This window comes from Microcebus murinus, chromosome 6, assembly GCF_040939455.1.
Source record: "Microcebus murinus isolate Inina chromosome 6, M.murinus_Inina_mat1.0, whole genome shotgun sequence".
Classification (NCBI taxonomy): domain Eukaryota; kingdom Metazoa; phylum Chordata; class Mammalia; order Primates; family Cheirogaleidae; genus Microcebus; species Microcebus murinus.
This window is the reverse complement of record NC_134109.1, coordinates 62862649-62885016: the sequence shown is the minus strand read 5'-3', so window position 1 is coordinate 62885016 and position 22368 is coordinate 62862649. Positions and strand designations below refer to the sequence as shown.

At 36.8% G+C, this 22368-nt stretch overlaps 1 protein-coding gene across 15 annotated transcripts in view; it reads right to left on the bottom strand.

Annotated features, from left to right (window-relative positions):
* HECTD1 (HECT domain E3 ubiquitin protein ligase 1) overlaps positions 1-22368 on the bottom strand; it is a 98507-nt gene that overhangs the window by 4137 nt on the left and 72002 nt on the right. For 3 of the 15 annotated variants that reach the window (XM_076004116.1, XM_012773439.3, XM_076004122.1), the window contains 16 exons: positions 20904-21740; positions 20006-20227; positions 17088-17221; positions 15473-15595; positions 13837-13993; positions 11438-11660; positions 9691-9745; positions 9261-9443; positions 8655-8862; positions 8482-8567; positions 8118-8245; positions 6191-6392; positions 4672-4809; positions 3273-3880; positions 1295-1373; positions 1072-1165 (listed from right to left, as the gene is read on the bottom strand). In XM_076004116.1, coding sequence (XP_075860231.1) covers positions 1072-1165; positions 1295-1373; positions 3273-3880; positions 4672-4809; positions 6191-6392; positions 8118-8245; positions 8482-8567; positions 8655-8862; positions 9261-9443; positions 9691-9745; positions 11438-11660; positions 13837-13993; positions 15473-15595; positions 17088-17221; positions 20006-20227; positions 20904-21740 — 3477 coding nt within the window. The remainder of the gene's footprint in view (positions 1-1071; positions 1166-1294; positions 1374-3272; positions 3881-4671; positions 4810-6190; positions 6393-8117; positions 8246-8481; positions 8568-8654; positions 8863-9260; positions 9444-9690; positions 9746-11437; positions 11661-13836; positions 13994-15472; positions 15596-17087; positions 17222-20005; positions 20228-20903; positions 21741-22368) is intronic. The other 12 variants (XM_076004117.1, XM_012773441.3, XM_076004119.1 and 9 more) reach the window with 7 other exon arrangements.

Here is a 22368-nt window from a genome sequence, read left to right as displayed (position 1 = left end):
CCTGTCATTCGCAGGAACATGATGGAACTGGAGGTCATTATGTTAAATGAAATAAGCCAGACACAGAAAGACAAATATTGCATGTTCTCACTCATATGTAGGAGCTAATAAAGTTGATCTCATGGAGGTAAAGAGTAGAATGATAGTTACCAGAGGCTGGGAAGGGTGTGTATGTGTTAGGTGGGAGAGAATGGAGAGGTTGGTTAATGAGTACAAATATACAGTTAGAAGGAATAAGTTCTAGTGTTTAATAGCACAGTAGGGTGACTGTAATATTCAACAAGAATATACAATAAATTTCAAAGTAGATAGAAGATTTGAAATGCTCCCAACATAAAGAAATGATAAATGTTCAAGATGATAGATATTCTAAACACCCTGATTTAATCATTTCGTATTCTATGCATGTATCAATATCACACATACCCCCATAAATACATACAAATATTATGCATTGGTAAAAAATATCCATTATCAATTAAATGGACAGAAAATCAATAAAATACTCCTAAATGTTTGAATAAACAAATATAAATTAAAATTGCTTGAAATAAAAACTGCTAGGGTTTTAAGTAAAAAAAAAATCTTCCCTTTATATCACAAATGTGAACAAAGAGAACATTCAGTCACTATGGTCAGTAGCCAAAATTCTTATAACTATTCAATCTGGAGCTCACTAGCTCTTTGTGTCATACAAGCCAGCCAAAGTTGTGTTCTCATTTTCAAAAGTGTTTTATAGTGTTATATACTTTGTTCTCATCTTCTCCTAAAGAACCTAGATGTTTTCATGGTTTAATTCATCCTGATTATGTAAATTACAATATATACAACCTTATGCCCACTTACAAATAAAGAAATGAGAACCAAAAGTGGGTCCCATTACCCCAGAAGAGCAAGATGAGGGTATACTACAGCTTGAGAATATTCCAAATTGTTCAGGGTGCTGTGCAAGACCCTAATTATCCAGAGGACAAAAAAACTAGAAGGCAACTTTACCAGCAATTTTTGACTTAATTTCACGCATCTCAAAGTAAAAGGAGGGGGATTATGCTAAAGATCCTTTAAAATTACCTCTAAAGGCTTCCATTTGTTTCTGAATACCCGTATGCATACAAAAGTCAAACATCAAATCCACATATTCTTCTGCATTATCCATTGTTATCATCTGCAAAGGAAAATGTGTCAGTATAAATAACTATTAACATCTAGGAGTCCTTCAGTAGGACCCAATACAACAGGCCTTGTTAAGAGAATGTACCAGAACTTACAACTACATTAAAAGCAAAATTTTTACCTCATCTTCACCACTTGGTTTGAGATCCACAGCTGTGAAACCATATATTCTTGAGGAAGGGCAAAACTGGAAATTTAAACTGAGAGGACAACAAAGATTAGATTAACTCAGATTCAGCTATCATTGGTATTTAATTTTGTAACATTGCTGTCAAAACCATGAGTCACACCCTCCTCAAACAACAAAAGTAGCACACCAGCTTTGAGTATGAGGCCTTTTTAAATGAAAACCGTGCGCAAATATTAGGCCAAAATTTTTTTTTTTTGAGACAGAGTCTCACTCTGTTGCCTGGGCCAAAGTGCTGTGGCATCAGCCTAGCTCATAGCAACCTCAAACTCCTGGGCTCAAGCGATCTTCCTGCCTCAGCCTCCAGAGTATCGGGACTACAGGCATGTGCCACCATGACTGGCTAATTTTTTCTATATATTTTTAGTTGGCCAATTACTTTCTTTCTATTTTTAGTAGAGACAGGGTCTCACTCTTCTTGCTCAGGCTCATTTCGAACTCCTGACCTTGAGCAATCCACCCGCCTCAGCCTTCTAGAGAGCTAGGATTACAGGCGTGAGCCACCGCAACCCGACCGGCCTAGGCCAACTGTTAACAAATCCATCTTTGCTTTGCAAAGACTACATGAAACCACCACCTTTCCATGTTTTACTTCCCCCTCATGGCACAAAATTAATGAACTAAAGATTTTAGCAATGAATTACGACAGCAACATGTTTGTAAGACTTTTTTTTAGGAAGAAGCCATTACTTCAGTGAAGTTATTCATGCTGTGTACAAATAAATAAATATATATATATATAGTATCAGTCCTTGAATATGTAATCATTTGTCAAACACAACTTCCCAATATTATCAACAAATATTAAAACAGAAAAAAAGAAAGCCTTGCATTTAAACCTAAAATCATAGGATAACATTCTCTAAAGGCACAAATGAAAAAAAAAAAAAAAAAAAAAAAAAAGGATAATGTACTAAAGGTAAGATATTACATGTATATAAATTAACAGAATTTTATCAGAAGATCTGCAGCATCTTAGTTGATGCAGCCATTGGGGATAAGGCTTATCTGCCAACAAAACTATATGTGAGCTTTGCCAAGCAGGCCATATATATTAGCTAATGAATTTGTCAAAAATAAGCTTCGGATTTTTTATACTAGACATAAATTTACCACATTTTTCTTTCTTTTTTTTTTGAAACAGAGTCTCACTCTGTTACCTGGGCTAGAGTGCTGTGGCGTCAGCCTAGCTCACAGCAACCTCAAACTCCTGGGCTCAAGCGATCCTTCTACCTCAGCCTCCCGACTAGTTGGGACTACAAGCATGCGTCACCATGCCCTGCTAATTAATTAATTAAGATAGATAGATTTTTTTTAGTTGTCCAATTAATTTCTTTCTATTCGTAGTAGAGTAGGGGTCTCACTCTTGCTCAGGCTGGTCTCGAACTCCTGAGCTCAAACGATCCAGCAGCCTCAGCCTCCCAGAGTATTTTTTTTCTCTCTAAAGACAGGGTCTCACTTTGTTGTCCAAGCTAGACTGCAGTGGCATAATCATAGCTCACCATAGCCTCCTCCAAATCCTGGGTTCAAGTCATCCTCCTGCCTCAGCCTCCCAAGTAGCTACAACTACAGGAATGTGCCGGCATGCCTAGCTAATTTTTTAATTTTTTGTAGAGATGGGGTCTTGCTATTGCCCAGGCTTATCTTGAACTCCTGGCTTTGAGTGATCCTCCTGCCTCAGACTCCCAAAGTGATAGGATTACAGGCATGTGCCACTGTGCCTGGCCCTGAGTATTGCCTTTATAATATTAACAAATGAAAAATTCAAATTAATAATCAATATGTCCTATAGCATACTACTGTATTTGATATACTGTTTACTCATATATTACAAATCATTAGAGACAAAAAAAAGCTTTAGAACTTATGCATCCATTAGGTTGAATGTATAGAATGTATATATAAAGCTTACCCTAAATCCTCTATGCTAAGTGGAGGTCCAGAACCTGATGGATTCTTCAGCACTAGTTCCTGTAGTTTTGTGTTCTTTTCATCTTCAGAAAGACCTTTATTGCTTAAAATCTGGCGCCTCTTGATAGCAAGGTCTTTAATTTCTTTTAAAAATCTGGCTCTGTGTGGGTTTACTAGTTCAAAGTCTTCCCAAGTTAAAATTCCATTAAACCAAGCTGGTGGTTTTGGTTTAGGGGGATCAAGAATAAATTCTGATTTTGAATCCTCTTCAAAGCTTCCTACTGAGAGTGAATCATGACCTTCCTCTGTAGAAGCTTCAGATTGACTTTCAGTACAGTGTAAGTCTCTATCACCTCGTGACTCGTAAATCAATTTACTCATATTGCTTTTAATGTCACCCATACACATAAGTTTAAAAAAAGGCTTAGAAATAGGTAAGTCCACAAGTCTATTGTCTTGAATGCATTTGGCCAAGAAAATCCCAAGGAAATGAAAGAGTTTCGTGATCCTTTCAAGCTCATCACTATCTTGTGGAAATGGTGCTGTGAACAGTCCGCATGATCTCTGCACATAGTATCCAGGAGGTTTCAATCCACCTCCAAGATCGACCTAGTTTTTTAAAAGGGAAAATGCAAATAAAATTTAACAAAAGGTAATAGTGACTAAGCCTACCAATATCATGTTACCTAAGAAACAATCCACAAACATTACACATCTTCATCTTAGCTATCTAAAAGTATATACACGTTTTATAAATAACTTTCGGTGACTAAATTTATCCTTTAGAAATATTTTAACATCATCAAAATTATTTGATAATAAAAGTAGATTCAGAAAAACTGGCCCGTGTTCTGAAAATATAACCTATTTTTTTAAATTTCAACATATTTAGGTGGTAAAAGTGCAATTTTGTTATGTGGATATTTTTTTTTTTTTTTTAGACAGAGTCTCACTTTGTTGTCCAGGCTAGAGTGAGTGCCGTGGCGTCAGCCTAGCTCACAGCAACCTCAAACTCCTGGGCTTGAGTGATCCTTCTGCCTCAGCCTCCCGAGTAGCTGGGACTACAGGCATGCGCCACCATGCCCGGCTAATTTTTTATATATATATCAGTTGGCCAATTAAATTCTTTCTATTTATAGTAGAGACGGGGTCTCGCTCTTGCTCAGGCTGGTTTTGAACTCCTGACCTTGAGCAATCCGCCCGCCTCGGCCTCCCAAGAGCTAGGATTACAGGCGTGAGCCACAGCGCCCGGCCTATGTGGATATTTTGTACAGCAGGGAGCCTGGGTTTTTAGTGTACCCATCACCTGAATAGTGTATATTGTACCCAGCACAACCTATTTTAACACTTTCCAAAAGCAAAATCACAACTCAAATCACAAAACAAGAAATAAATCTTACCTGACGAGATTCATCATCTGGAAAGTTATCATCACAAAGCCAAGCTCCCAAGTCAGTTCTCTGGAATTCTGCTGCCACCAGAGCATAAAATTCTAATGTGGGACCCAAACCAGTCCCTTCTTCTCCTAAAAATTCAACCTAAAATATGAACAAATAAATTACAGGGAAAGTGAACTTAAAGTTTTGAGTTTTTAAAAAAAAGATCCAATTCTTATAAAAATTTGTGACATCTGATCCAGTAATAAGCCTTTCTTCATAACAGCATGTAGTATACTACTACAGGCAACACAGAAGTTTTATTTTAATTTTTCCAAAGAGAAGAGCACATTTGTTGTACACTACTACATTCTTAAGCACTGTGCTGAGCACTGTTCATACACCAACTTACTTAACACAACAACCCTGCAAAATATTTATCTCCTTTTTACAACCCAAGAAACCAAATCTCAGATAAAGAGGTTAAACGATTTGCTTGAGGAAATGATGTTATACAGATTTTTATGTGTGTCTATGTGACACCAAAGCCTAAAACCTTGTGACTTTAAGCAATAACTTTAAACGTTTTTGTCCATACTCTACCTGTTCCAAAAATGATTTGAGGTATTATTACAATAGCATATAGAACACAGTTTTGTTTTGTTTTGTTTTAAGGGATTATCTGGTTAGAAGAATATAAGGACAGGAGAAACAAGATGAAGGCAAAGAAAGTTTATATATAAAGTGAAAGCCATAAGGCCTTGTACGTCTTCTAGAGATGTATCAAATTTGTCATGATCAGTTTGTGATTCAAAACGTAAAAACAGGCTAGGCACAGTGGCTCACACCTATAGTCCCAGCTGGGAGGCTGAGCCAGGAGGATCACCTGATCCCAGAAGTCTGATGCCACTGTACCCCAGCCTAGACGACAACAAGATCCTGTCTCAAAAAAAGAGAAACCAGCTGGTTCACATCTGTGGTGGGAGAGGTATTTCCATTGTTCCTCATCTAAGGAATACTATTTAGCGGGAATATAATCAACTATGTTCACAGTAACACCTCTACAGTAAATATACCGAATTTCATACTGCCATTTGCTATAAATATCTCTCAATACAGATCAATGATATAATACCAAGCACAATTTAAGTGAAACAATATTATAAAACAGTGTGCTCCAAAAATGCAGATATCTATCTAATAGCAAAGTTTAACCAGAAAGGTAAAATTTAGAGTAACAGAAAGGATCCCTTGAAAGTACTAATTCAATCCAACTTTAAGTAATGGATAGTGGCCTTCAAACACTTTTGCTCCTTCAAACACTTCCACCTCAAGAGTGAAGATGTTCTTTTTTCCTCATTAATTGCCCAAGATCCTAAAGCATGAGGACATGGGATGACATCCTCTTATGAAAGATGCTCTGAGAGAGAAATCCTCCTTCATATTCATCTAAGTTTTTGTGCAGTGGAAGACAGAGAGATTGGCTGGTTCCCCATGTGTCATTCCTACTCCCTAAAAGAAATCTTATTTTATACGAAGTTACCTCAAGAACTGATTTCCGATCTGCATGTATTTGCATGACATTCTCAGCCCATTCCATCAGTGATTCACCACGTGGAACTTTTACCCTTTCATGCTTGAGGCGACCAACTCGAAACTCTCCAGGATCATCTCGCCTTACACTGCTTGTGGTCCTTGTTCGTTCCACCGTGGCTTCACGTCGGTTTTGTAACCATACTATTGCTCTGAAATGGAAAAATATCTATGTAACTGTAGCATATTTTAAGAATTGACTATATTACTACTGAACCAGCAACAGAATTCAAAGATTTAAGAAATTTTTTAAAAAGTATTTTATAAGGTGATTTTTGAGACACAGTAATCTTTTTTTATTGCATAATTTCCTTTCATAAGTAAAAATATATAAAACTCCATTTATTATAATCTGCCTTAAAACAAATTGAGGAAGTACTGGGTCCGTATTTCCCCTCTTTATTTTAGCAATTACATAAAAATGAAGGTCTATAGTACAAGCCCTATATCATACAAAAAATACAAACATTTCCTAACTATCAGAGAAATTAAAACTGAAAGCCACCATCAAAATGGTTGTTATAATTTTAAAACATTTTCTTTATAACAACGCAGCTAATCCACCTAGGATAGGGGAAAGAACCTGTAACTAGGAACAAGAAGACGAAGGTTCTATTCTCAAGTGTGCTACTATAGTTTGGTAATTTCAGGCAAATCAGTTAAGTACTATGAGAATCAATTTCCTAACCTATAAAATAGAAGTCACAATCAATGTCATTTATCACAACAGATTATAGTCCCATGTATACAAATCCTTTGTAAATAGTATAAATGGTACAAAAATGTAATTTATCAGGGTAGAAATAGTAAAACCTATTTTTTTTTTTTTTTTTTTTTTTGAGACAGAGTCTCACTTTGTTGCCTAGGCTAGAGTGAGTGCCGTGGCGTCAGCCTAGCTCACAGCAACCTCAAACTCCAGGGCTCAAGTGATCCTTCTGTCTCAGCCTCCCAAGTAGCTGGGACTACAGGCATGAGCCACCATGCCCGGCTAATTTTTTCTATATATATTAGTTGGCCAATTAGTTTCTTTCTATTTATAGTAGAGACGGGGTCTCGCTCTTGCTCAGGCTGGTTTCGAACTCCTGACCTCGAGCAATCCGCCCGCCTCGGCCTCCCAGAGAGCTAGGATTACAGGCGTGAGCCACCGCGCCCGGCCGTAAAACCTATTTTGAAAGAACACTTTAAGTATATAATCATTCAACAAAATATTTATTGACCACCTAAAATATGCTATATACTGTTTTAGGAACTTTAGCTAGAGTAGAAAACAAAACAGCCAGAAATTCCTGCCCTCATGAAACTATGACCTAGTGGAAGGAGACAGAAAAACAAAATGATAGTAAGTAAAATATGTAGTATGTTAGATGATGGTAAGAGAAAAATGGTCAAAAGGAAGATATACTTAAATATCATCAAGGCTATTTGCAAGCATTCAGTTTGGTATTGCAGGGAATTTCAGTAACTAATAATTTACAACTACTAAACTACTATGTACAGTAAATGCAACTACTAAAATACTACACACAGTTAATGTTAGCTGATAGAAACATTTGAATCAATCCATACTACTCCAACAAAGCATATATCTGGCTGAAAATGGAAAATTTTAAAATATCTACTACTTTTCATAAGAACACAGGATAATATATTATCTCCATTAGTCTTGACAGTATATTGTACATTTTGAACTTATTTAACATTCTAAAAACATAAAAAGATACACTTCCTTAGCACCAGCATGGTGGTGCACGCCTGTAATCACAACTACTTGGGAGGATGAGATAGGAGGATCCCTTGAGACCAGGAATTCACGATCAGCCTAAGTGATATAGGTGAGACTATTTCAAAGTAAATAAAGAAAAAGGTATACTTCCCACCTTGATGCACCAAATGCTGTACATGTGAAATAAAGTTGTCTAGTTTCAAATGGTATTAGAAAAGGACACTTGCTGGTTAATTGTTCACACCAGTCTGGCAGAGCTCCACTTGCCAATGCCAATGGTTCCTGCAAATTAACAAATAACAATGTCTTAATGTTATTAAGGCAATTAATAAAAATGACAAAAAAAGAGCTACATTCTTCACACTATAATTAAGAAATGAATGCATAGGACCATATAGCCCAAATTACTGAATCAGAGGGTAGAGAGGGATGGTGAGAGGCAAAAGGAAAGAAAGGGAATACTATGAAAATTTCCAACAGTTACAGAGTGAAGAGTTTCAACTATATGATATTATTACCTCAATCTGCTGTAAAATTTTTGTTGTGATTTTTTTGCTAGTGAATTCATCTGGTGGAAAAGTAAACTGAGGCTGCTCATCACTGTCTGTAAAAGTAATTAATAACATTAATAAAAATTTAAACTGACTTGCTTTAAGAATGCTATAGAAATGAAACAAGACTTCTTACAGACCTTCTTGGGATATTCTTGAATAAGGGTCACTTGCAACTATATACAGAATACGGAGAAGCTGAAGGACATCTTCTACTCCACAAGAGTTCTGTCCGTTGCCCGCTTTGGCCTGGGGCTGTTCTTTTGTTAAATTAAGAATATCACTACTTTGAAGAGTAGAAATAGCCCCCTGGTTTAACCCAGACTTTGTTCCATGCTCACAAAAGTCCTGTAGAAACAATTAGCAAAACAGGCTGTTAATCACATGTTCAAGAAAAGTAATGCACCACTATATTAGTATTACTTTGAAAAAGTGGGACTTTTTCAAAGAATTACCTTCTTTTGACATAAAAAAAAGTATTACATAAGATGAAAACAAATACATTCTAAACCATTAAAATTCTCACATAAAATATAACCACAATAATCCAAAGTTCAAAATCTATACTTCAGATACAATGCCACAAGTCATATTTGAAATTTTAGCATTGGCACATTTACAATGTTAATTCAACCTCATTTTTAAATTATGTCCCAATGAACCTCTCTTCCTTAAAAAGCTTTTACAGCTGCAAAACAAAGCACAAAAGCCATTCCCAATCAAAATATTCTGATGCCAACATATACCTTATATGCAGCAATGAGCTGAGAACAATTTCTGTTTTTCCTAATACTTTTATTAGTGCCAGTTAATTTCCAGTGGCGCAGGAAAGCAGCATCTGCATTCTTCTGCAGGTAGGTTATCAAGTCATTCTTTGGTAATTCATCAGTGCCAAGGTACTGTTCCACATGCTCTATAGACCAGCAACCCTACAATAGGAAAAACCAAATATTGGCCTTTCCCAAATATAAAGTCTCTGATATTTCACATGCATTTACATGAGGCAGCTTTAGGATCATGCACTTAATCCATTCTAAAGAAATTTATGTTAGTCATTTTGCCCTCAAATGTTCAAACTGCAACATAACATTAGTTTTACTTTATTTTTCTTCTTTTGGGTTTTTATTGTTTTACTAAATAGCCAAGAATAAGACAGATTTTCTGAAAATAACTTACCACTTTTCCATTTTCCTTTTCTTTGTCAGAATCCTTCATTTCTCGGTACATGATTCTAAACATGAAATATTATTCAAGTTAATTCATAAATCAAATTATTCGTGATTATTTCCTATGAGGCTTTAATTCTTTTTTTTATTTTTTTGAGTCTTGCTCTGGTGCCTAGGCTAGAGTGATGTGGCGTCAGCCTAGCTCACAGCAACCTCAAACTCCTGGGCTCAAGCAATCCTTCTGCCTCAGCCATCCGAGGCATGCACCACCCTGCCCAACTAATTTTTTCTATATATTTTTAGTTGTCCAGCTAATTTCTTTCTGGGTCTTGCTCTTGCTCAAGCTGGTCTTAAACTCCTGACCTTGAGCAATCCTTCCACCTTGGCCTCCCAGAGTGCTAGGATTACAGGCATGAGCCACCAGGCCCAGCCTAATTCTTAAAAAATATAAGAATGATATCATTCACTTGACATATGCTTGCATTAAACACTGAACTCAAGGAGAATTTTTAAGAAAAATATTAATATGTTAAACATAACTAAAGTAGAAATCATATTCATGAGAGTTATGATTTATAAATTTAGCATTATTACAAAGAAAGCATACATTAAATAGAGCACTTAAAGATATCATGTAATGAAATATACCAAGTATTATGATTATTTATATATAGTCATGCATTGCCTAATCATAGGGATAGATTTGAGAGATGCAGTTGGGTGATTTCATCACATGAATGTAACACAATAGTAAGTATTTGTATATCAAAACATTTATAAATATAGAAAAGGTACTGTAAAAATATGGTATTATAATGTTATGGAACCACTGTCATTTATGCAGGCCACTGTTGAGTTTGAGGTTGCTGTGAGCTAGACTGACGCCACGGCACTCACTCTAGCCTGGGACACAAAGCGAGACTCTGTCTCAAAAATAATAAGAATAATAATAATAATAATATTGAGAACATCAGAAAACGTACTAATGAAAATGAAGTTACAATTAGAATTATGACAATTTATTATTTATATTAAATAATTTATTTTATAGGTAAGACTTAATGATCACTTACTATACCCTAAAGAGTAATAAAAACACTTTACATATAATAATTTATTGATTCCTCACAACCACTCTCATTTTACAGATAAGGAAGGATGCATAAAAATGTTAAATAAATCTCCCCATGGTCACTGTTAATTATTTGTTGAATGAACAAAGAGCGGCAGGTTTAACCCACACCTCCCAAAATAAAGAACAAAAAGAAAAAATATTATTATTATGTGTTCGTTTATTTAGAGACAAGGTCTCACTCTGTCACCTGGGCTGGAGTGCAGTGGCACAATCATATCTTACTGCAGCCTCAAAGTCCTGGGCTCAAGCAATCCTCCCCTGCCTTGGCCTCTCAAAGTGCTGGGGTTATAGGTGTGAACCACTGTGCCCAGCCCAAAAAGAAAATATTTATTACTTCATACATGATCCCAAAGAGTTCAAATGACATTCTTTTCAACAATTATGTAAAAAGCTAGTCTACACTGTTTCCAAAGGTCATTCCAGTCCTAAAATTTAACCATGCTACATCAGGAATCAGAAACTCTTACCTGTTCAGGAGTAAAGAGTTTACTCCTATTTACAGGAGTAAAACAATAGAAAAACCAAATCTTTTCTGTTCCTATAATCCAAAATATGGAAACAATGCTTCTTGATTCATATACCATGACAACATCTACTAAAACATTAAGTTAAAATCTCTTACGTATATGTGGGCTCCCAAATACGCCTAAGTTTATCTGATTTCACGTTGCCATTACAAGACAATTGAAGCAATTTTTGTACGTAATAAAAGATGGTTGATCTGAAATTGGTGAGTGGTAATTCAACTTCACGAGTTGTTCCAAGACCTGTTACTTTCAAAGTGAGGGCTAATCGAGGTGACGGAGTACATTCGACTTCCTCCAAGAGCTCTGAATGAGGTGTCCCTAAAAATTTTGAACACATGTGAAAAACAATTATACTAAATCAAGCAATCCAGGAAAAACACTGCATCAAATGACAAGGCCACATGAAATCTAAACCTTTCTGTCATACATTAGCTAAAGGATGTCAGCTACTTAAAACTCTTGTGGCCTCAACATTTTTTTTTAATGGGAGTTAATTATACCTAGGTTACTAAAAGAGTACTAGAATAGAATATATGTGCATAAGGATTTCTCATTTTTGTTTAAAAGTACATACTAACTGTATGAATATTGATGAAACATTTTGCTTTTGTAAATGAGAAAACAAATTATCAATAATTCTATATCCAGAGAAAACCACACACTCTGGGCCAACCTTTTACTAACACTGAATGAGTGAATTATGAGGTAAACACAAATACACACAAATATAATTAAGTTTACAATGTATTTAGTGGTGAACTCTTTTTTTAATTAGCTCATGAATCTTTTCTTCATATCATGATAGTTATCTAAAATATTATTTTATTTACTGAATGACATTCCATATACCTTAATAGAGCCATATACCTGTTATTGGACATAACTGAGGTCATTTCTAATTTTTTGACAATATAAATAATATTTTGCAGCCATCTATGTATACAAAATGGTACAGAGCTAATATTTCTTTGATATAAAGTACTAATGACAAACATACTTAATCACAAAGCATGAAATATATTGCCAAAGAACTCCACAGAAAGTTTGTACCTAATTATATACTCTATAGAATAGGTTTTCCTTTTTCAAGGACCTTTGAACTTCTTGATTCAGCCTACATCCATCCTTGCCATAGAAGACGATAATAAAAGTATACCTACTTTCCTATTTAACACAGGTTATCATTTTACTAATTAAAAAGTATATTCCACACTTACTCAACACTTTAAGTGTTCTTTAAGAATAATATACTGATTCAATAGTTGACATTTACTGAGGCACATATTCAGGCCTACACAGTTTAGGTGATTTGCCCAATGTATCATTTTCCTATTGCTGCTATAAATTATTGTCACAAACTAGGTGTTTTAAAAATGACACAAATTTACTATCGTAAAGGTCAAAAGTGTAAAATAGATTAGCAGAGCTTCATTCCTTCAGGAGGCTCCACGAGTCTGCTTCCTTGCCTTTTCCAGCTCCTAGAGGCTGCCAACATTCGTTGGTTCACAGCCCTTCATCACTTCACCCGGCTCCCTTGGTCACATCTGCTTCTCTGACCACCCCCTACCTCCCTCTTATAAGGACTCCTGTGATTACACTTGGCCAGTCTTGATGATCCGGGATAATCTTTCCATCTCAAGATCCTGAATTACATCTACAAAGTCTCTTTTGTCATGATGAGGAACAGCCACAGGTTCTAGAGGTCAGGATTTGAACATATTTGGGGGATGTCTATTACACACCATGAAAGGAGTTATAAAGGATAAAGTTGTCACTGAGACTAACTGACTCCAGAGACCATAACTGAAACCACTAGTCAGCTTTGCTATAGTAATAAATCTTTAGCAATTTTGATACAGAAGAAAACAGAAGTAAAAAATTTCCCACCTTTTAATGGGGCTTTGCTTTAAAAGTTGCACAAATACAAAAAATCCACAGTGTTTATTAAAACTTTTAAAATTGGTAATTTACTTATTTACAGAAAAAAATCTTTTTGGGGGCAGGCAGACAGGGTCTTGCTCTGTTGCCAGAGCTAGAGTGCAGTGGCATCATCATAGCACACTGCAACTTCAAACACCTGGGTTCCAGTGATCCTCCTGCCTCAGCCACCAGAGCAGCTGGGACTACAGGTGCTCACCACCAAAGCAGGCTAATGTTTCTATTTTTTTATAAAAACAGTATCTTGCTCATGCTCAGGCTGATCTCAAACTCCTGACCTAAAGTGATCCTCCCACTCTGGCCTCTTGAAGTGTTAGGATTACAGGCAAGAGCCACTGTGGGCCTCAAAATCTGTAATTTTTTCCCAAGTTGTATGCCTTCTATTAAAAAAAAAAAATCTGTAATATTTTAAAGACTTGTGGTTGATAGGTTGCTTTTCCTAAATATTTTTATTTCTAACCTGTACACACAAGCAGCACCTTACTTTATAAGCTGTATATAACTATTCTATGTGGTATCCATTACAATTAAAACAAAAAACTAAAACATACTGTACCTGGGGGTGGAATTTCTAGATCAGTTGTCTGTTGGACATTAGTACGACCAGGTCTGGGATCAAAAGCAGGAACCAAAGCAGAAAACTGTCGCTTTAGCACATAATCATCATCCCATGTTCTCCGGCGTCCTCCTTTAGTTTCATACTCTTCTTCTTCCTATTAAAATTCCACATACAGTCAAATGTTACCAGAAGAAAATTTTCATTATTGCAAAAGTGATGTGCTATCTACAAAATAAGGTGCATGTTAAGTAGCTGTTTATAGCTGATGTACTTCTTTAGCCATATTTCTTAAGCACAGAGCTAACATAAACACGTACACATCTATCTATATATTTCTTAGTGATTACACTTCATCAAGAGTAAGTTACATCAGTGGTGGTTCTACAAATCTACACGTGGTAAAATGACAAAGAACCATTCACACACATTGTACCAATGTCAATTTCCTAGCTTTGATGTTACTGTATTATAATTAGGTGATATGAAACTAACCATTGGGAGAAATTAGGCAACAGGCACATTAAGACCTCTCTTGTAGTATTTTTGCAACTTCCTATGAACCTCTAATTATTGCAAAATAAGGTTTTTAAAAATGTAAATTGCATTTCACACTGAATTACTTACAAAATAAAATGATTAGGAGTTACTTTACATTACTAGGGGACAAATAGCACACACACATACTCCTCATAGTTTGAACACTTAACTAAAATTAATTTTTATAATAGATCAAATTGACATTTGACAGATTTGGAGCAAAAATGTCTGGATTTGCATCCTGTAACCAAAAATACTAACTACATGTTACTTTTAGCAATCATTTCATCTAAAAATTTGGGCTATATGCTCAAAATGTTGTTGAAAAATTAAGTTAATACATGTAAAGCATTAAGAACTGTGCCTAGCACTAGTGATCATTAAGTGTTAGCTGACAGACTACTATTACCACTACTACCACTTCTACTACTAAAACTATAAATCTTAGATAATACCTATTAACCATTTCAATATATGCTTACTGTTACCCAAAGTCCAAGATAAAGGTGTTTAAAGTATGAAACTCCAGGCCAGCGTGGTGGCTCGTACCTATAATCCTAGCACTCTGGGAAGCCGAGGTGGGCAGATTGCTCAAGGTCAGGAGTTTGAAACCAGCCTGAGCAAGAGCAAGACCCCGTCTCTATTATAAATAGAAAGAAATTAATTTGCCAACTAATATATATAGAAAAAATTAGCTGGGCATGGTGGCGCATGCCTGTAGTCCCAGCTACTCGAGAGGCTGAGGCAGTAGGATTGCTTGAGCCCAAGAGTTTGAGGTTGCTGTGAGCTAGGCTGACGCCACGGCACTCACTCTAGCCTGGGCGACAAAGTGAGACTCTGTCTCAAAAAATAAATAAATAGATAAATAAAATAAAGTATAAAACTCCTGCATGCATTATACCAGAGCAATCATGGATTCTATCTGGAATATGGAACCCACACAGAAGGGGAAGTTTTCTTTTTCTGTTTGGAAGCTCCCTCCCTTCCATGCCCTCCACACATTTTATAGGCATTTAGGCATTTTGGTTGATGCTTTATCATGAAAGAGAAGAATACATATACTTCTCTGTATGGAAGATAAACATGAAGATATTACCTGCTCCCCAATAGGTCGGCTCCCCGCTCCAGCAGGGACCTGTGGTAGCTGCGAGGTGACGGCATGGTGTGTTACATCAGAGCGGGACCCAGCTCGACGTTGCAAAGACGGACGTCTCAGAATCTAAAATTTAAAAATGCCAAGAGACACATATCTAATTATTTGACCCACATGTATTTCCATTCAGCCTTGCCCTGAAATTAGCCCATATTAACAAGTGTCACTAAAAAACTTTATATTCATTAGCCACCTAAAATTATAAATTCATCGTGTATTTTATATTACTGTCTTTCATAAAAAATGTTAATGTAGTATTTGTCTCCTTAGCAACATATATTAAAAGCATTTTTTAGATTTTTTCACCCCATTAAAACTCAACTTTTAGCCAGGCACGGTGGCTCACGCCTATAATCCTAGCATTCTGGGAGGCCAAAGTGCGCAGATCGCTCAAGGTCAGGAGTTCAAAACCAGCCTGAGCAAGAGCAAGACCCCCGTCTCTACTAAAAATAGAAAGAAAATTAACTGGTCAACTAAAATATATAGAAAAAATTAGCCGGGCATGGTGGCGCATGCCAGTAGTCCCAGCTACTCGGGAGGTTGAGGCAGGAGGATGGCTTGAACCGAGGAATTTGAGGTTGCTGTGAGCTAGGCTGACACCACGGCATTCTAGCCCAGGCAACAGAGTGAGACTCTGTCTCCAAAAAAAAAACAAAACTCAACCTTTGTTTTTTCCCCAATTTTTTGAAATTGAGTAACATTTTTATAAGAAGAAATTTAAAATATACAGAAAGTTACAGTAAAGGATATTTCGAAGCACATCTTTCAATTAGAAATCCTAGTGGTTAAATATTGAGGGCTTGAGATCACAGTGCCCAGGCCTGGGTACTCTTTTTTTTTTTTTTAACTCTGAGGAAAGGGCAAATTATTACCTTATGCCTCTACCTCATTCCTTCATGTGACACTACTGAGAAAATAATAGATGGACATTGCTTGTAAAACTGTATGTCCTCACAAGAATCATAAAAATTATATTCTTTTTTTTTGAGACAGGGTATTATTCTGTCACCCCAACTATTGTGAAGTGGCATCACCATAGCTCACTGCAACCTCAAACTCCTGGTCAGGCTCAAGTGATCGATCCTTCTGCCTCAGCCTCCCAGATAGCTGGGACTACAGGCACACACCACCATGCTTGGCTTATTTTTCTATTTTTTGTAGAGGCAGGGTCTCGCTCTTGCTCAGGCTGGTCTCAAACTCCTGACTTCAAGCAATCTTCCTGCCTTGGCCTCACAGAGTGCTAGGATTATAGGCATGAGCCACTGTGCCCAGCCACTGAAAATTATATTCTTTAAGATAGTGTAGCTGTCTCTAATTTCACATACTTTAAAACCTGTTGAAACATCAGCATGTGACATTTATATTTTCAAATATAAACATTTTCTTTTAATAGACAATCATAAATGACCAGATTAAAAGTGATTTTCTTAATTAACCACATTTTTCATACTGGTGCTATTTTCCTTCCTTTGAAGTTTAATTATGACTTAGCTTTTCCTCTCTTCAATTCAATTATTAACATCCTATCTTAGTGAAGAGAATGGGGCACTCTCTCTACCATAACCTCCTCGTATTCTTGGTCCTCCTGATTGTCATCTTCATTTTCATCGTCTTCCTCATCTGGCTCAGGCAAGTCCTCATCATCATCTAGCTCAGCCAAGAGAGTACTGGCACGGCAGCTATCAAGGAAATCTATAAAATAAAACCAACAACCTTATTGTCAACATTACTAAAAAAAAAAAACACAGCAAAGTAACTTTGCATTATGGGCTTTATAAAACAAAGGTAAAATTCAAAACAGACAAGTATAGAGGCAATCACTCTGTGATTCTCCCACAAGAACGAATTAAATTTCTGTGCCTCTTCTCCAAACAAAAAAAAGGGGACAAGTAAAAAGACCACACTTACTGATGCAACACTTCTTCCACCACCACATAAGATGAGTAAAAATGCAAAACAGTCATAAGCATGGCAGAAAACAAGGGATAATGGATTACCATAAACTAAATTTGAATCTATAAAATCATAATAAAAAAGATAAACTATGTGAGCTATGCTAAAAACAACAAAAACAACAACCCTATCATCCTTATCTGAACAAGTTACATGAAGCACAAAATGCTGGAAAGAGAACACTATGGTGTCATTCATTCTGCCAACAAATATCTATTAAGCATACACTTTGTGCCAAGAACTGTGTTAGGCACTAGGTACATATAGCTATAAACAAAAAAGCCATGGACTGAGTCCCCATGGAGCCTACAGGGAGATAGGCAGTTAATGAATAAACAGGCTAGATACAGTCCCAGCACTTTGGGAGGTTGAGACAGGAGGATCACTTGAAGCCAGGAGTTTGAGACCAGCCTCAGCAACACAGTGAGTGAAATATTTAGCAGCCATTTAAAATGTCCTAGAAACCCATCCAATAATGTGAAAATATTTTCACAATGTACTGACTAAAAAGAGCTGGCTGAAAAGGATATAATCTCCTTTTTGTAAAGAACAAAAACAGGCCAGGCATTGTGGCTCATGTCTATAATCCTAGCACTTCTGGAGGCCAAGGCAGAAAGATCACTTGAGGTCAGGAGTTTGAGACCAGCCTGAGCAAGAACAAGACCCCATCTCTACAAAAAAATAGAAAAATTAACTAGGCATGGGGGTGCATGCCTATAGTCCCAGCTACTCGGGAGGCTGAGGCAGTAAGATTGCTCCAGCACAGCCAGGAGTTTGAGGTAGCAGTGAGCTTTGATGATGCCACTGCACTCTAGCCTGGGTGACAGAGTGAGACCCTGTCTAAAAAAATAAAAATAAATAAAAAGATATATAAAAATAAAAAAAATAAAAAACATACATCAAATGATCTGGTAGGTAGAGATTAGAAGATTTTAATTTTCTTATAGTTTATATAAAGAATATTACTTTTCTAATAGGATAAAATAAGAGGACTATAAACATACCGTATTTCAATTGAATCAAATGGTTTTTTCCCCTGACAACAGTATGAAAGCCATGACGATGTAACTACTGAACTTTCTAAGCAAAATTTAATCTGCAAAATTCAAATGTTTACCTAATCAAGAAATTACTTCCAAAAGACCTTAATTAATAGTGTTCAAGGAATGTCACATTATAAAGTTTATTAATCTACTATATTTCTTCTATTATTGATAAAAGTATCAAAAATCTTTGTTCCTGTGGTTCTTCCATTAAAACTTCATTAGTCGGCTGCGCGTGGTGGCTCACGCCTGTAATCCTAGCACTCTGGGAGGCCGAGGAGGGTGGATAGTTTGAGCTCAGGAGTTCAAGACCAGCCTGAGCAACAGCAAGACCCCATCTCTAATAAAAAATAGAAAGAAATTGGCTGGACATCTAAAAAAATATATATATAAAATTAGCCAGGCATGGCAGCACACGCCTGTAGTCCCAGCTACTCAGGAGGCTGAGGCAGGAGGATTGCTTGAGCCCAGGAGTTTGAGGTTGCTGTGAGCTAGGCTAACGTTACAGCATCCTAGCAGGGGCAACAGAGTAAGACTTTGTCTCACAAAAAAAAAAAAAACCACAACTTCATTAGTCACAAAAGGCAAAAAAAGATGACATACAGCTAAATGTCTGCTTTGTTTATAATCAGATCATTTTTAATAGTCTCTCATATCACTAACATTTTTCATATTATATGAAGATTCTACATTTGTTAGAGAGAATAATTCTTTATAAACAAAAGTTAGAAATATCCCAGGAGAATATATAATAAAAGCATCATTATATAATTATCTAAATGTTTTAGGCCTGGTTCAGTGGCTCATGCCTGTAATCCTAACACTCTGGGAGGACAAGGCGGAGGACAGCTTGAGCTCAGGAGTTTGAGACCAGCCTGAGTAAAAGCAAAACCCTGTCTCTAGGCCGGGCACGGTGGCTCATGCCTGTAATCCTAGCACTCTGGGAGGCTGAGGCAGGTGGATTGCTCAAGGTCAGGAGTTCGAAACCAGCCTGAGCAAGAGTGAGACCTCGTCTCTACTATAAACAGAAAGAAATTAATTGGCCAACTAATATATATAGAAAAAATTAGCCGGGCATGGTGGCACATGCCTGTAGTCCCAGGAGCTACTCGGGAGGCTGAGGCAGCAGGATTGCTCGAGCCCTGGAGTTTGAGGTTGCTGTGAGCTAGGCTGACGCCATGGCACTCACTCTAGCCTGGGTAACAAAGTGAGACTCTGCCTTAAAAAAAAAAAAAAAAAACCCTGTCTCTACTGAAAATAGAAAAGTTAGCAGGGCATGGTGGCATGCGGCTGTAGTCCCAGCTACTCAGCTGTAGTCCCAGCTACTCAGGAGGGTGAGGCAGGAGAATCACTTGAGCCAAGGAGTTTGCGGTTGTTGTGAGCTAGGATGACACCACAGCATTCTAGCCCAGGTGACAGAGGGAGACTCTGTCTCAAATTAAATAAATAAATATACATTTTAATTTAAGTCGTAACTTACCATATAAAGAATATTCTGCTTCCTGACCTGTGTCACTCTCACTGGAGGTTGATGTGAGGCTGGTGGTTAAAGTATTACTTAATGACTGACCAACTGATAAAACTGTTGTTGCTGTAGCTACATTGCTGCTGCTAGTAACACTGGATGTTGACATAGTCACTGTTGATGTTGTACCAGGTGTGGTCAAATTAGGGAAACTCTGAGCACCCATAAGAGGAGAAGCTAAAGATAAAAATGAAGCAAATCAGTACAAATGGGTGCCATTGTAGGAACCTTAGCAAAAACAAGTTTTATATTTTTTAAAGAGTGAGGTCATGAAACACATTAAAAATAGAAAGGCTGAAAAGCAACAACTTTGGGAACCCAACTGAAATCCAACTAAAATTTCTTATTTTTATAGCACTATTATTTTTCAAAATATTAAGCCTAGCTTTTTAAAAAAGTCAAACAAGCAATGAAATAATTCTCAACATACTTTCCAAAGGAATTACTTCAACCTGTTAGTAGCTTAAATTAGAATTTTCTGAAGCTAAAATCAACGTAGAGCCTAAGTAAAAAATATACCAGTTTTGGATTGAATGGACTATCAATAATATTTAATAGTTATCTATTTCCTCACACAACTTTGCTTAACGATTTATCATAAAGGAGTAGAAAATAGAAGTATTATTATTTTATCCTTTTAAAATGAGGTTATCATACCTGATCTGAATTCTTAAAATATTATGATTCCATAGAAGTTCATATTCCTGACGTGCTAAATTTGATGTAGCTGTTATCTATATTTGTTTAATGATCTAGTTAAAGACTGCCGCCAGAACACACTGAACAAGAGACCCTACTTTGCATCCCTCAGAGTGGAAAAAGCATTGGGTTCCATAAGGAAAAGCTCACTTACTTGCTGTGCTCATCACATTCCTCCCCAAAGTATTAGTGTTGTTATCACTGCTGCTTCGGCTTAGATTCATGTTGTTCGTGGCATTAGTCCGTGCTATGTTTGCCACTCTCCTTACAAAACTCTCCAAGCTAGAAGTTTCTCTTGAGGACAGGTTAGGCACACTTGCACTAGAGCTCATAGGGGCCCCAGCAGCCAACAAAGAACTCACTGACAGTCTGTTACTTGCTGAAGAGCTAAGGGGTCGTTGTGAAGCTGCTTCTTTATTAGTTAATTCAGATACTGAACTAACATCAGGAGAGCTTACACTAACAATTCCCATGGATATTGCACTAGACTCCCCAGGAGTACGAACAGAACTATCAGGGCCTAACTTCCTTTCAGCATTTTCACTTCCCGTTTCCGCTGTTAAGGTGCTGGTGCTTGCACTGGAAGATGACCCTACTTCTGTTTGAGGGACGTTTTCAGCAGATGAAAGAACAACAACTGGTTCATGGACATCAGCTCCTGAAACTATACTGTGTTCCATTACAATTTCTGATCTCCGTTCCGTTTTGGTCGAACCCAAGCTGATGTCGCTGCTACTGGCCACGCTACACACAGAACTGCTGCTTCCTTTTCTACTTGAGGAGCCTGCAGCAGCAGATGTCTTGTCTGGACAGTTGTTTTTCACCAAGCTGCTCCATGATTGCGTTGTGCCTGAAACAGTGGATGAAACAGGTTTGGGTGATGCCACTGTATCAGGGTCGTACCCTGGTGCAAGCTTGAGGTCAAATTTTCCTTCTGCGCCCATACGGTAAGAGTTTGAGCCACCAGCATCCCAGGTGACATCAATCCAGCCTGGAAAGGGACAGGAGTTTGTGAGACCCAGCAGAAAGCAGATAGGAGCGTGTCAGACAGTAGCTCCACAATATGGGATCAGCTTTTCATCAGTGCTGCACTTCTCTGAATTGCTACAGTCATTTAAGGTCTGCCAATTAAAATGTAAATTGTTGGACTCTAATCAACTGAAACATTATTTGACTTTATTAGACTAGCTATCTGAAAGCCTGTAGTATTTAACTCTCATGATAAAATTATGTCAAGGAAAAGGAATATGTACTGTATACAAGGTTTATGGGAAATATTTAAAATTCCTTTTATTTCCCTTATTTCTGAACTGTTCTATCTAGTGATGTATAAAATCAACGTAAGGGTCATGTTTAATCTATTGGGTTATTTTTTAAATGGAAGAATTGTTTAAAAAAATGAAAAAGACTGATACAAATGGCAAAATACTGCCACTTCAGCAAGTATCTGAAATCTAAGTAAAAGTTTTTAAATTGCTAAATATAATTATGTAGTCAAAAAAGTGCCAGCTTACCATTAATTTCCAAGTTTGGGCTAAACCCACTAAATGACAAACAAAATATTCATATATTACTATATAAATTTTAGGTCACTAGCTCAAATAAAGCACTAAGTTAGC